This window comes from Mobula birostris, chromosome 31 (genome assembly GCF_030028105.1).
Source record: "Mobula birostris isolate sMobBir1 chromosome 31, sMobBir1.hap1, whole genome shotgun sequence".
Lineage (NCBI taxonomy): Eukaryota > Metazoa > Chordata > Chondrichthyes > Myliobatiformes > Myliobatidae > Mobula > Mobula birostris.
In genome coordinates, this window is record NC_092400.1 from 17646334 (window position 1) to 17660101 (window position 13768).

A 13768-nucleotide genomic window follows, 5' to 3' on the forward strand; every position below is an offset into this window, starting at 1 on the left:
TCAAGAACAAATATAGAAAGGTGCCAGAAAAGGGCCAGGAAAAACATGAAGGATCTCACCCACCCTCCTCATGGGCTGTTTGTCCCACTCCCATCACAGAGGCGGCTACATAGCATCCACACCAGGACCACCAGACTCAAAAGCGGTTACTTTCCCCAAGCAGCAAGGCTGATCAACAGCTCCACCCACTAACCCAGCCCTCCACACCCCCAACCACCACTACTTTATCACCTCCTGTCAGTCACCAAATCTATTTATACTTATTGTGCTTTTAATTATTATAGTATTCTTTATCTTACTGAATTTTCTTTGTGCTGCAGTGGATCAGGAGTAACGATTGTTTTGTTCTCCTTTACAGTTGTGTACTGGAAATTACATTAAACAATCTTAAATCTTTGGAGGTGTTATATTGACCTCAGCTACTGAACATTATGGAGATAGAGAAGAAGTATTATACCAGGATTCCTACGGAGAATGTACGAGGCTAGACTGAGGTTCAGTCACACGATCCTAGGGCTGACTGTACAGCCAACATTCAACATCAAACCAAACAAAATGGTTAGATAATTAACCGAAGTAATTAGTTCCTGGAGATTTCTAATAGAAAGGGCTTATTATAAAAGTCTTTGCATCCAGACTGTCAACTACTTTTATTGGTGAGAGAGTTTAGAACCAAGTGTAACAATCTCAGGATACAAGGTTTGTCAATAGGGATGGTGGTGGAGAGAAAAAAGAAAGTATTTCTTCACTCAGCTGTATTTCGTTTTCACACAGAGGGCTTTGGATTTCAATTTTTTTTTTTTGAGGCTATTCATGTCTATTTTGTTGCTCCTCTCCGCGCTTTGTGGTGCATCGGGCAGCAACCTCGCCATTTCTTTGGCATTTGCCTGTTTTTCACGAGGCCGAGTTGCTAGCTCAGCACTCAACCCAGCATGGATTCGTGCTGGATTCATTCAAAGTCTGCAAGGAGCCGGTCAGATTCGAACCCGGGACCACTCGCCTCGCAGTCCAGTGCGGATGGCACCACGCCACCGGCCGGCTATTCATGTCTGAGGTCGACATGTTCTTTTTTAGACACTAAGTGAAGCAGGGGATATAAAGAAAGAGCCAGGAAAGCCAAGCTGAAGTAGAAGATAATACATAATTTTATTCAATGTTGGATCAAGCTCAAGTAATGGAAAAAAATACTGTATGTGAAGTTAATGACCACACATTCCTCCCAATGTAAACTGCTTATGTAAGCTGGCCAGACAATAATTAAAAAACTCCTTCCTCCCAATGGAATGCACCCATCACCTTGTTACAGTTATATTTTCAACTGAGTAGTACCACAGAGAACTGTACTTCTGGTGAAGAATACTTTACATGGGCAGCTTCTTTATAAAAGCACACAAAAAATATTTATAATAAAAACAGAAAAGATGGAATATACCACTTCAGAGGGCCGATGGAATAATATTTGCACAGCCTGGTCCGCTCGACTAAACAATTTTCATTGAAAACCTGGATTTTGTCTGGACCTCAGGATTAGTTCTACGGGGACTAACTATCAAAAATCCTCCCCCACTCCTCCACAATTAAAACTTACCACCACATCTTATAAACACAGCATGTCAAATTTTTCCATTAGCGATTATTTTTGTTGCAGATTGAAAAACTCAGCAGAAAATACATTGATGTTGCTCAATTTTTTTAAATTATTATTAGAATGTCATAAATTTCAAGATCGAACATACCCATAAATTTCCCATGTCATGGATGTTACTTTTATGCCTGGTGAAGTCCTGAAGAACCTGAAAATAAACAAAAACTGATTTTTGTGGTAATACTCTTTTTTAATAGGGAAATAAAACCAACAAGATTACTAAATAAAACAAACATCATGAAAAGATGATCAATATTGATGTATATAGAGGGATGACTCCTTTACCCACACACACGAATGTTCAATACTCTACAGAGGACAATATTCCATTCCTAAACACAAGAAGTGTTGTAGATGCTCGAAATCCAAAGTAACACACACAAAATGCTGGAGGAACTCAGCAGACCAGGCAGCATCTATGGAAAAGAGTAAACAGTCGACATTTCAGGCCAAGACCATTTCTCAGTCCTGATGAAAGGTCTCGGCTTAAAACATCAACTGTACTTTTTTCCACAGATGCTGCCTGGTCTGCTGAGGTCCTGCAGTATTTTGTGTATATTCCATTCCTAATGAGCCGAACAGTATTTATAATTCCGTTTTTAACGTGTGGTAAATCCCACTGGCTTTCAAAAAAAATCAAAGTATGCAATTCTGGAGAACTGTAAATATTAGCAGTTTTGGAAATGATCATGTTTGGTTATGGCAAATAAATGTGCAGGTCACTCAGTGCAAATATTCTGATGGAAGGTTACTGACCTGAAACATTAACTCTACTTCTCTCTATACAGATTCTGCCTGATCTGCCGACGATGATTTTCAGACACTCATTTCTTTAACGATACTCCCCATGCTTTGCCAGGAATGCCTCCAATGCACCCGGAACACAAAACTAAACGAACTAGACAGAGGGACTTCAATATCAAGCAATGTCCACTGCTGCCTTACATAGAACTTCTGAAAGCTGACTTGGCAAGCTCCTCTTGAATGGAGGGGATTGTATAACTTTGAAATTTTTTACATTCGAGGGCTCAGTCATTGATAATATTCTAGGCTGAGACATATTTTATAAGGTTGTAAAATATGTATTTTATAAGGTTGTGTTTGTAACTACCAGTTACTCATGCAGCAAATACCATATGAACAAATGAAAACAATAATGTAAAGTAGGTAGGATTTATATTGTAGGCTTATAAATTAATTGCAGTTTACATATTAGTAAGTATAACACCTTCAATGGCAAACCATTATGGACAAAGTGTCTGTTCTCATTCTAAACTTGTACAAGCTCAACTGATTTAAAAAAATTGTATTGTATGTAATAAACAAAAATAGAATTCGGTTCAGCTTTCTTAATTGGTTCTTTATTTGGGTAGGGCAATCTTGTGCTGACCAATTATTGAATACTAAGGGAACCTCAGGATATGAAGTTGTAGAAACAAAGCCATCAATTGGTGGAGTGACTTTAAGGGCCTTATGTCCTTATGTTATTGAAGGGCTGTGACGCAATCCAAAATACCAGCCATTGGGCGAGATGATAAACCAAGACCCCTTTATTTACAGTACTACTTCAATGAAAAGCAGAGATTATTTATGTTTTGTAGGAAATATTCATTTTTCAATCAGCATCACACAAAGATGATTGGGTCATTACCACAAAGCCTGCCATGATTTCAATTATTACAGCAGAGACTTTAAACTCCCTGAAGCGATTTTTAAGCTACATTCAAAATGTTTTATACACAAATGTAAATTAAAAATTAATCACAAAGATTTTAACTTTCTTTCATTAGAGTCTTCTCAAGTAGTAGAGAGAGAAAAAAAAAACTTACATTTGGATGTCCATCTCTCAAAACTTTGTGTAGAACATGGCAGAATTTCCAGCTCATGATGGAACTGCTAGATAATGGAAGACCAACAGCATAGGACCAGAAGGTAAATGCTCCCTTCTCATGGTGTGTTCCCAATATAATTCATTCAGAAGGAGTAAAGGAAATTCACAAATAGTTGAGTTAACTATGACCCCGCTCAGTCCTGCCCACCCATAATGCAAGTTCCTGATTACAGGCACAATCACAAATCCTGCTTGCATTTACAGGGATCTTGGCAACACGGCATTTTCATTCCAATTACTCATCAGTTATTTTCAGCAGTTTAAGGTAGAATTAATTGTGCATGTAAGAGACATATTCAGGACCATTCTAATTTATAAAAACACTACCATGTTAATTTGTATGTTAAAATAACCTGCTCTTTGAAATTGGACCCAATCCAGCTCATCATATTGAAAACCTAATGATCAGTTTTCTTTTGTCTGAACAGCTTGGCAGAATGGAACAAAAAAATATTTCCACCTCTAATCATCAAAATTCATTAATAAGTTAACCATCAGAAAAATACGTATTTCATGAGGTTGTATTTGTGACTACCTGTTACTCATGCAGCAATTGCCATATGAACAAAGGAATACAATACTTAAAAGCAGGAAAGATTTATATTGTTGGCTTATAAATTAATTGCACATTACATATTAGCAAGCATAACACCTTCAATGGCAAACCATCATTGACAAAGTGTCGGTTCTCATTCTAAACATGTACAAACTCCATAGATTGAAAAAATATTGCATTGAATTTATTAAACAAAAATAGAATGTGGTTCAGCTTTCTTAATTGATTCTTTATTTGGGTAGGATAATCTTGTGCTGATCAATTATAATGAAAACGACGCAAAAGCTCATCAAGAGCAGAGTCTGGGTGAGTTATAAATATTGATGTAATCACTGTTCTATTTTTGTAAATGCAAATGAGGGTTTTTACTAATCTACATATCTCTGGGTAATTGTCATTCCCTTTGTATTCCTCTTTCAGATTGACAAGACAGGCAAGTGCAGAGCCACAAATGAAAAGATAGCTGAGTAAAAACAAATCAAAAGGGGAATGAGAAGAAACAGAGTTAACCTGCTTGAATTGAAGAGAAATTTTCATACATATAATGGAATGAATGACACATTCCTTTTCACTTCAAGCGCAGGGTTCTAAAAATGACTTATCCCATTGCCTATTTTAGAAGGTGTGCCAGCCCACTAACTCAGGTTTTTTTTTACCCTTTTGAGCAGTCAGCTAGGAACGGACGGTGTGAAAAATGGAAAGGGCACACTGAGGTGAGGTGTGTTTTCAGGATGGAACTCTGTTCATGCACATCAGGGAAAAGCTTTCCAATCACCATCAAGAGAAAAGCTGCAGATGCTGGAAATCCAAAGCAACACACACAGGAACTCAGCAGGCCAGGCCGCGTGTACGGTCGACGTTTCGGGCCGAGACCCTTCATGGGAAACAAAGTTTTGATCCTCACTTCGTAATAATCAAAGAGAAGTTTTAATACCTAGACCACTACATTACTCTTTTGACAGGGATGAGCGAAGAGTGCGACTTTATCAAGTCCAGTTAACCTGCTCAGTTTCATTTGCTTTACCTGTACTCTTACTTTTAAAAGAAAGGATACTGCGTGCATGCTTTTCTTTGACAGGTACCTCCTGGCTGTTTATAGCTTTACTGATACTGGCAGCCTAGGAAAGAGAGGAAAAGATAACAATTGTCAGCAGGATCTAAACACTGACATCAGCAAAATGCTGACAGACTATTTGATGCCATGGGAATAAAAGGTCAGCTAGGAACTGTAAACTACTGACTGTGAATTGATAGAAGCAGGTTCTTTAGTAGTTTCCTCTCCACAGCATAATTAACTGTTCAGTAAACGTTACCACTATTTACAATTATTGCCAACAGGAACAAAAGTTACTATATTTTACTCCTTTGGTCTGTGCACTTTATGTCTGAAAGTACCACCCATAGCGCCAGCAGGTAACAAAATTATACAACACATACCACTGAATATATTGTTCAGCACCTCCTGTGGGATGAGTAAAACCCATATCTTGAAGAAAACATCCGATTGTGATATCTAAAATATTGTCTGGGCACAATGCCATTCCCCATTCTTGATCTCAGAGACAGAACACACCAGTTCAAGCACATTATTAGCAGGAAAATTCCCTCTTCCCCTCAATTCTCTTCACTTTTAAAAGAAGAAATAAATGATTGTCTCATTAGGTGAGCCGACAAATTCTCCTTCGTGGTTCAGATCCAAGGGCACAATAGAAAGGATGCCCACAGACAAGATGCAATATATATTGTGGATACAAGGGGAATTTATAGGATTCCAGGCTATGAAATAATCATACAGTCAACTGGAAAGGAGAAAATCAGCCTGAAAACTCCTCACAAAGACAAGGACAAACGAAGGGATGATACGTATCCAACTCTAACTTGCATCCAATTTTTGGGAACAACTTATGTATCCAGCTAATGAGAATCTAGATATTGGGTTCAGCAGTTAAGGTTATATCTCCTAGCAGTAGAATAGAAGACATAAAAATGGGCTGTGTGTAGTTAGCTGGCTATACTCAAAAACTCCCAAACTAGTAATTTTACAACCATGGAACCTGACTACAATTACCAATCAATGCCACGATTTGGGAATTAGAGAACTGCCTTATACTGAAAAAGGCACGCACTATGATTGTGGCGACAGGTGTTACATTAAAAACATTTTAATTCAATCATTTGCAATCATTACAAAAACTATACTTTTACGAGTTTGTCACAGGTAATTCAGTTACACATTACATATTACATTGCATATTTGTTTTACAGCTAAGGAATAAATCCACAAAGGTTCCTGAAAATGTAATTTATGTTGGGTTATTTATTAAACAAGGATGAATATTCCAACAATTCCTGTAATATAACAGTAATTATATTCATTGCAGGGCATTTTGGGACATCTCAATGTCTTCTTGTGCAAGAGCATTAAAAAGATTAATATTCTTTCTTTTCAAATCTTTTTATTATTATTATCCAAAATTAACAAGAGTACATCGATGTAGGCAACACTTACAATGTTTCAAGAAAAAAAATTGTTTTAAAGATTGAAAAAATTTTGGTGACAAAAAAGAGGGAAAAAACCCTACTAAAGCAAAGAAAAGTGAGGAAAAAAAACCATTCGGTGTTCAACCCCAGAGCTATGTCTCATACAAAAAGCTTCTAAAAATAAACATAAAACTGCCAGCAAGAAAAAAAAGTGCCAAAAATTTACAATTAGATCGTGGAGGATCAATTAACTCAAATGATAGTAACAAGTAAATGAACCCCATCTTTTCTCAAAATCAAACATAGGTTCAAAGGTTCAACTTCTAATTTCCTCCAAACTAAGACAAAAGCATCACTTGAGAGACCCATTGTGACAAAATGGGAGCCCACATATCCTTCCACTTCAACAAAATGGCCCTTCTAGCTATCAATGTAACAAATGCAATAACAGATTGGTCAGACAAAGAGATATCATGGATATTTTGAGGAATTATTCCAAAAAGCACAGTTAATTTGTTAGGTTGTAGATTAATTTTAAGTGCTTTAGAAATTGTAGAAAAAACTGACTTCCAGAACTGTTCCAGTATAGAACAGGACCAAAACATGTTTCAGCGTAGCTGTCTCAGTTTTACATCTATCACAATAACTATCAACATTAGGAAACATTTTAGACAATCTCTCCTTCGTCAAATAGTAACAATGTATAATTTTAAATTGAGTCAGTGAATGCCTAGCATAGATCGAAGAAAAGTTAACCAACTTCAGAATCCGCATCCAGTCCTCCATCATAAAAGTTAAATTAAGTTCCGTTTCCCAATCTTGTTTAATCTTAAATAAAGGACACTTATCCCATTGTAATAGTAAATTATACATTCTTCCAACGAAACCCTTCATCAAAGGATTCATACTCGTAATAGTATCTAACAGGCCGGCATCCAATATGTAAGGAAAATTAAATATTTTTGTAAGAAATGTCTAACTTGAAGGTATTGTAAAAAGTGTAAGTATGAAAGAGAATATTTATCAACTAATTATTCAAAAGACATCAGTCTATCTTCTTTAAAAAAAAATCAGATCACTCAAAGAGGGCTTTAAAAAGTAATTTCGATAAATTAAACTACAAAGTTTAAATTTTTTAAGATTTAAAAAATTATGGAACTGGAGCCAAGTTCATAAAGAATGCTTAATCACAGGGTATAAATTTAAATTAGCAACTTTAGCTAATTGTATAGGTAAAGCAGCTCCCAATAACAAGGTTAAATAAAACTGTTTCACAGCTTTCAATTCCAAGTCTACCCAAATTGGCCGATCGTTCTTGTCAACCCAGTGTAACCAAAAGGACATATATCGCACATTAACAGCCCAGTGTTAAAGTGTGTTGGCGCGTGGCCAAGTGGTTAAGGTGTCGGTCTAGTGATCTGAAGGTTGCTAGTTCGAGCCTCAGCTGAGGCAGCGTGTTGTGTCCTTGAGCAAGGTACTTAACTACACATTGCTCTGCAACGACACCGGTGCCAAGCTGTATCGGTCCTAGTGCCCTTCCCTCCGACAACATCTGTGGCATGGAGAGTGGAGACTTGCAGCATGGGCAACTGCTGGTCTTCCAGACAACCTTGCCCAGGCCTGCGCCCTGGAAACCTTCCAAGGCACAAATCCGTGGTCTCACGAGACTAACGGATGCCTATATATAAAACAGCCCAGTAATACATTCTTAAATTAGGCAAAGCAAGAAAGATTAATATTCATGCAGCACATTAATATTAATATTTTTGATACCCTGGCACAAGAACACTTGTTCTGACATCCTACGGCTACAGTCCATGGATATAGAATGCATGTTACATTTAAAAGATTTTCAAAGATTAAAACATTCAGCATTATTTAATGGTTCTGAACACCCTATAAAGATTTAGAGCCTGGTACTGTGAGAATATGGAAGCTAGACCCTCATTCAAAGTCATTAGGCGTCATTGCGCAAGCTGAACGTAAAATTTCTGTGATTGGCCCTCTGAATACAACTCATAAGAGCCGTGCTAATTCAGCTGAACTTACCAGGTAATGAAACAGCAGGGACTGAAGGCGCCAAACTCATTGGCACCATGTGCTTAGAGACAATCTCCAAGACCATCACGTACCAACTGGCCAGTAAAGCTCAGCCACCTATTATTTGCAGTACCTTTCATAACCCGCCGCTCAGAACGTACATCAATGGTAACTGCATGAATGTGAAAGAAATGCAAGGAAATGCGAGGGGTGATTGATAAGTTCGTGGCCTAAGGTAGAAGGAGTCAATTTTAGAAAACCTAGCACATTTATTTTTCAATGTACTCCCCTCCTACATGTACACACTTAGTCCAGCGGTCGTGGAGCACACCGATCCCTTCTTTGTCAAAGTGGTCCACAGCAGGGGTGATTGATAAGTTCGTGGCCTAAGCTAGAAGGAGATGAGTTATCAACTTCAAACTTTCTGCATTATCACTCAAAGAGTTGAACTGCACGTGCATGTAACGAGAGCGTCTTGGATCTCCAGGTGGTCCACAGTAGGGGTGATTGATAAGTTCATGGCCTAAGGTAGAAGGAGATCAGTTATACAGCTCTCGCTACATGCACGTGCAGTTCAACTCTGAATGAAAATGCAGAAAGTTTGAAGTTAATAACTCATCTCCTTCTACCTTAGGCCATGAACTTATCAATCACCCCTGCTGTGGACCACTTCTGGAGGTCCAAGACGCCGACTTCTACAAAGAAGGGATCTGTATGTTCCACGACCGCTGGACTAAGTGTGTAAATGTAGGAAAAATAAATGTGCTAGGTTTTCTAAAATTGACTCCTTCTACCTTAGGCCACGAACTTATCAATCACCCCTCATTGGTTATATATGTAAATTTTTTTTTAGTGACTATGTTCTTAGAAAAAGTTATTTCAATGCCAATTTGACTCAAAGTTTCTTTTGGTGAGCTACCAAAAAAAATTTCATTATGCAAAATTTAATAGAATTAACATATATAAGCAATATGTGCTGACATTGGAGAGGGTTCAAAGAAGTTCACGAAAATGATTCCAGGACTGAATGGCTTTCATATGAAGAGTGCTCAATGGCTCTGTGGCTGTACTCACGGGAAAGTAGAAGAATAAGGAGTGACCTCATTGAAACATATCGGATGTTGAAAGGCCCCAGTGGAGTGGATGTGGAGAGGGCGTTTCCTATGGTGGGGGAGAGTTGCGGACCAGAGGACACAGCCTCCTTTTAGAAGGGAGGTGACGAGGAATTTCTTTAGCTGCAGAGTGCAATTCGTTGCCACAGGCAGCTGTGGAGGCCAAGTCATTGGGTATATTGAAGGCAGAGGCTGATAGATTTTTGATTAGTCAGGGCATGAAGGGATAGGGAGAGAAGGCAGGAGATTGGGGCTGAGAGGGAAAATGGATCAGCTGTGATGAAATGGCAGAGCAGACTCGATGGGCCACAAATGGTCTAATTCTGCTCCTACGGTCCAAACATGCAGATTGATTCCTTGAGTTGTCAGAGGAAGTGGCTGAGGCAGTTAGGTTAAAAATATTTAAAAAGGTACTTGGCTGGTACAGTTTGGATAGGAAACTTTATAGGGATATGGGTCTCACGCAGGAAAATACAACTAGCTTAGCTGAGAATTTTGGTCGGCAAGGAACAGTTGAGCCAAAGAGCCCATTTCTGTGCAGTATGACCTCATGGCTCAGGAGCTCAACTCTCCACAGTGCCACGGCAGGAAAGGCATCGTATTCGTTCAAAAAATGTCAATCAAAATGAAATTCTGAGGTCCTAGGCAAGGAAATCAAATGGAACCAGTAACTACACATCTGATTCTTAGAAGTTAGTTATTCTGATGCTTAACAGCGCTCGCAAATTACTCTCATCTCCAGAAACACAATCTGCTCGCATGGATCACGCCGAAGGATATCCTTCCACGTGAATCATACGTACAGAGTGTGTTGCAATGTACCGTAAACTGACAGAAAGAAACAAATAGACCGGAAAGCTTTCTACAATGCGATGAAGCAAGTTTTAAACCCACAGCTGGCTCTGGATCACCCGGAACTCTGCAATTACTTTCCGGAATAAAGGTTAGAATCTGAATCAGGTTTAGGACAAATGTCGGGAAATTTGTTGCGTTTTGCAGCAGGACTGTGCAATATATGTATAAAAAATATAAATTACAATTAGAAATAAATATAAAAAATAAATTAAATAAGAGTCAAAAAGAGGGTAATATAGTGCGACAGCGTTTATGGGTTAGGCATCGTCCATTCAGAAATCTGATGGCGGAGGGTTAGAAACTGTTCATAACATGTTGAATGTGTGTCTTCAGGCTCCTGTATCTCCTCTCTGACAGTAGCAATGAGAAGAGGGCATGTTCCAGCTGATAGGTTCCTTAATGATTGATACTGCTTTTTTGAGGCATTGCCTTTTGAAAATGTCCTGATATTGGGCAGGCTAGTGCCCATGATGGATCTGTCCGAGCTTGCAACCCTCTACCATCTTTTTTTTTCCCCAATTCTGTGCAGTAGCCCCTCGAAACGATGTAACCGTATAGAATGCACTCCACAGTACATTTGCAGAAATTTGCTAGTCTTTGGTGACATACCAGATCTCCTCAGATTCCTAATGAAGCAAAGCCACTGGCACACTTTCTTCATGATTGCATCGATATCAATCCTCTGAGATGCTGAGCCCAGGAACTTGAAACTGTTCCCCTTTCCACTGCTGATCCTTCAATGAGGTCCAATATTCCCTCTAAGGTGTGGGCATGCGTGCGCAGACATCTTTTGCCATGAATGCACAAAGGAATTCACACTGCGCACAAAAGGTTGTCACCCTCTAACTCGCTGGCATGTTAAGTATATCTCACAATCGTACACAATCAGATTTCCTTTTCCAGTTTCTGATGCGGACAATGTTGACAACATGGAGTTTGCAATGACTTAGAAGTGACTTATTTATACTGTTTTTATTGAAGAAGTTATTCAGCACGCACATATTGTTGTCACTGGGCAAAAAATTGCACAGAACAAGATTTTTGTGCACACTGGTCCTTGCAAGTTAGAAGGAACATTGTTGAGGACTGTTGTGAGTTCCCCCAACTTCCCATTCCTGAAGTCCACAATCAATTTCTTGGTCTTACTGGCTGTTGTTGTGACACCACTCGACCAGCTGATCTATCTCACTCCTGTACATTCCTTTGTCACCATCTGAGATTTTACCAACAATGATTGTGTCATCAGCAAATTTATAGTTGTCATTTGAGCTGTACAGTAATGGGTTTAAAGAGAGTAGAGCAGTGGGCTAAGCATGCATTCTTGTGGTGTGCCAGTGTTTATTACCAGCAAGGGAGAGATGTTATTTCCCATCCACACTGACTGCGGTCTCCCGATGAGGAAGTCCAGGATCCGGTTGCAGAGGGAGGTACAGAGGCCTAGGTTTTGAAGCTTGCTTAATGCACTGAAGAAATGATGGTGTTGAACACTGAGCTGCAATCAATAGACAGCCGCCTGATGCACTATTATCCAAGACCAAGTGGAGAGGCAGTGAGATTACCAGGTTGTAGATATTGACATAATTGATCATCACGCAATCTTCGTATCACGGCAACGTGAGGCAACCTTGATGTATTTGAGACTTTCCAAGTCTTATTTAAAAGCCATTGTACTGTAGAGAATCTCAAGCCTTTAAACCAGGATCCCAAAGCTTGGGCTTTTTGGCCATGGTTTGGATAGCCAAGGAAAGCCTTGTCTATCAAAGGTTAACATTTGGTGCTGTTTATGGATTTAAAACATGATATTCTTAACCTGCATGTTAAAATAAATAAGGTATCTAAAGGCAAAAACCTAAATGTACACATTATTATTATTACCATGGAACGAATTATTTTCAGACTTGTGACAGATCTTTGCTTCTCCTGTTACGTGGAAGTAAGTTCCTAATATAACTACCACGAATAACCTAAAGAGAAATATCTGACACCAATTTTGAAAGATCATCAACGCCTACCATATGCAAGTAAATAGGGAGCCATCACTAAACTGCAGGTGGTTAAAGCTAAACAGAAACTGGTTAACAACTCAATAAATGAATCAGACAAGAAGGTGTACTCAGCCCCCACCGTACACCCATGATTGTGTAGCCAAGTTTCCATCGAACTCAATATATAAGTTTGCTGATGACACCACAATTGTAGGCCGTATCTCAGGTAATGATGAGTTGGAGTACAGAGAGGAAATTAAGAACCTGGTGGTGTGTTGCGAAGACAATAACCTATCCCTCAACATCAGCAAGACGAAGGAATTGGTTGTTGACTTCAGAAGGAGTAGTGGACCGCACGACCCCATTTACATTGGTGGTGCGCAAGTGGAACAGGTCAAAAGCTTTATGTTCCTCGGGGTCAATATCACAAATGACCTGACTTGATCCAACCAAGCAGAGTCCACTGCCAAGAAGGCCCACCAGCGCCTTTACTTCCTGAGAAAGCTAAAGAAATTTGGCCTGTCCCCTAAAACCCTCACTAATTTTTATAGATGCACCGTAGAAAGCATTCTTCTAGGATGCATCACAACCTGGTATAGAAGTTGTCCTGTCCAAGACTGGGAGAAGCTGCGGAAGATCGTGAACACAGACCAGTACATCACACAAACCAATCTTCCGTGCTTGGACTCACTTTACACCGCACGCTGTCGGAGCAGTGCTGCCAGGCTAATCAAGGACACGACCCACCCAGCCAACACACTTTTCGTCCCTCTTCCCTCCGGGAGAAGGCTCAGGAGCTTGAAGACTCGTACAGCCAGATTTGGGAACAGCATCTTTCCAACTGTGATAAGACTGCTGAACGGATCCTGACCCGGATCTGGGCCGTTCCCTCCAAATATCCGGACCTGCCTCTCAGTTTTTTTGCACTACCTTACTTTCCCTTTTCTATTTTCTATTCATGATTTATAATTTAAATTTTTAATATTTACTATCGATTTGTACTCCAAGGAGCACGAAGCTCAGAATCAAATATCGCTGTGATGATTGTACGCTCTAGTATCAATTGTTTGGTGACAGTAAAGTATAAAGATGAAGGGCTAGGAGAAGTTACTAGCTGTCTAGGAGCCGTGGACAGCATGGACTTGCTGGGCTGAAAGGCCTGACTCTATCCTGCATTGCTATGAACGTACAAAAATCAGAAGA

At 39.3% G+C, this 13768-nt stretch overlaps 1 protein-coding gene across 5 annotated transcripts in view; it reads right to left on the bottom strand.

The window, feature by feature from the left end:
* Positions 1-13768, bottom strand: part of hip1rb (huntingtin interacting protein 1 related b) — a 174818-nt gene that overhangs the window by 84850 nt on the left and 76200 nt on the right. For all 5 annotated transcript variants that reach the window (XM_072247669.1, XM_072247668.1, XM_072247670.1 and 2 more), the window contains 3 exons: positions 5146-5210; positions 3475-3616; positions 1737-1793 (listed from right to left, as the gene is read on the bottom strand). In XM_072247669.1, the coding sequence (XP_072103770.1) occupies positions 1737-1793; positions 3475-3616; positions 5146-5210 (264 nt within the window). The remainder of the gene's footprint in view (positions 1-1736; positions 1794-3474; positions 3617-5145; positions 5211-13768) is intronic.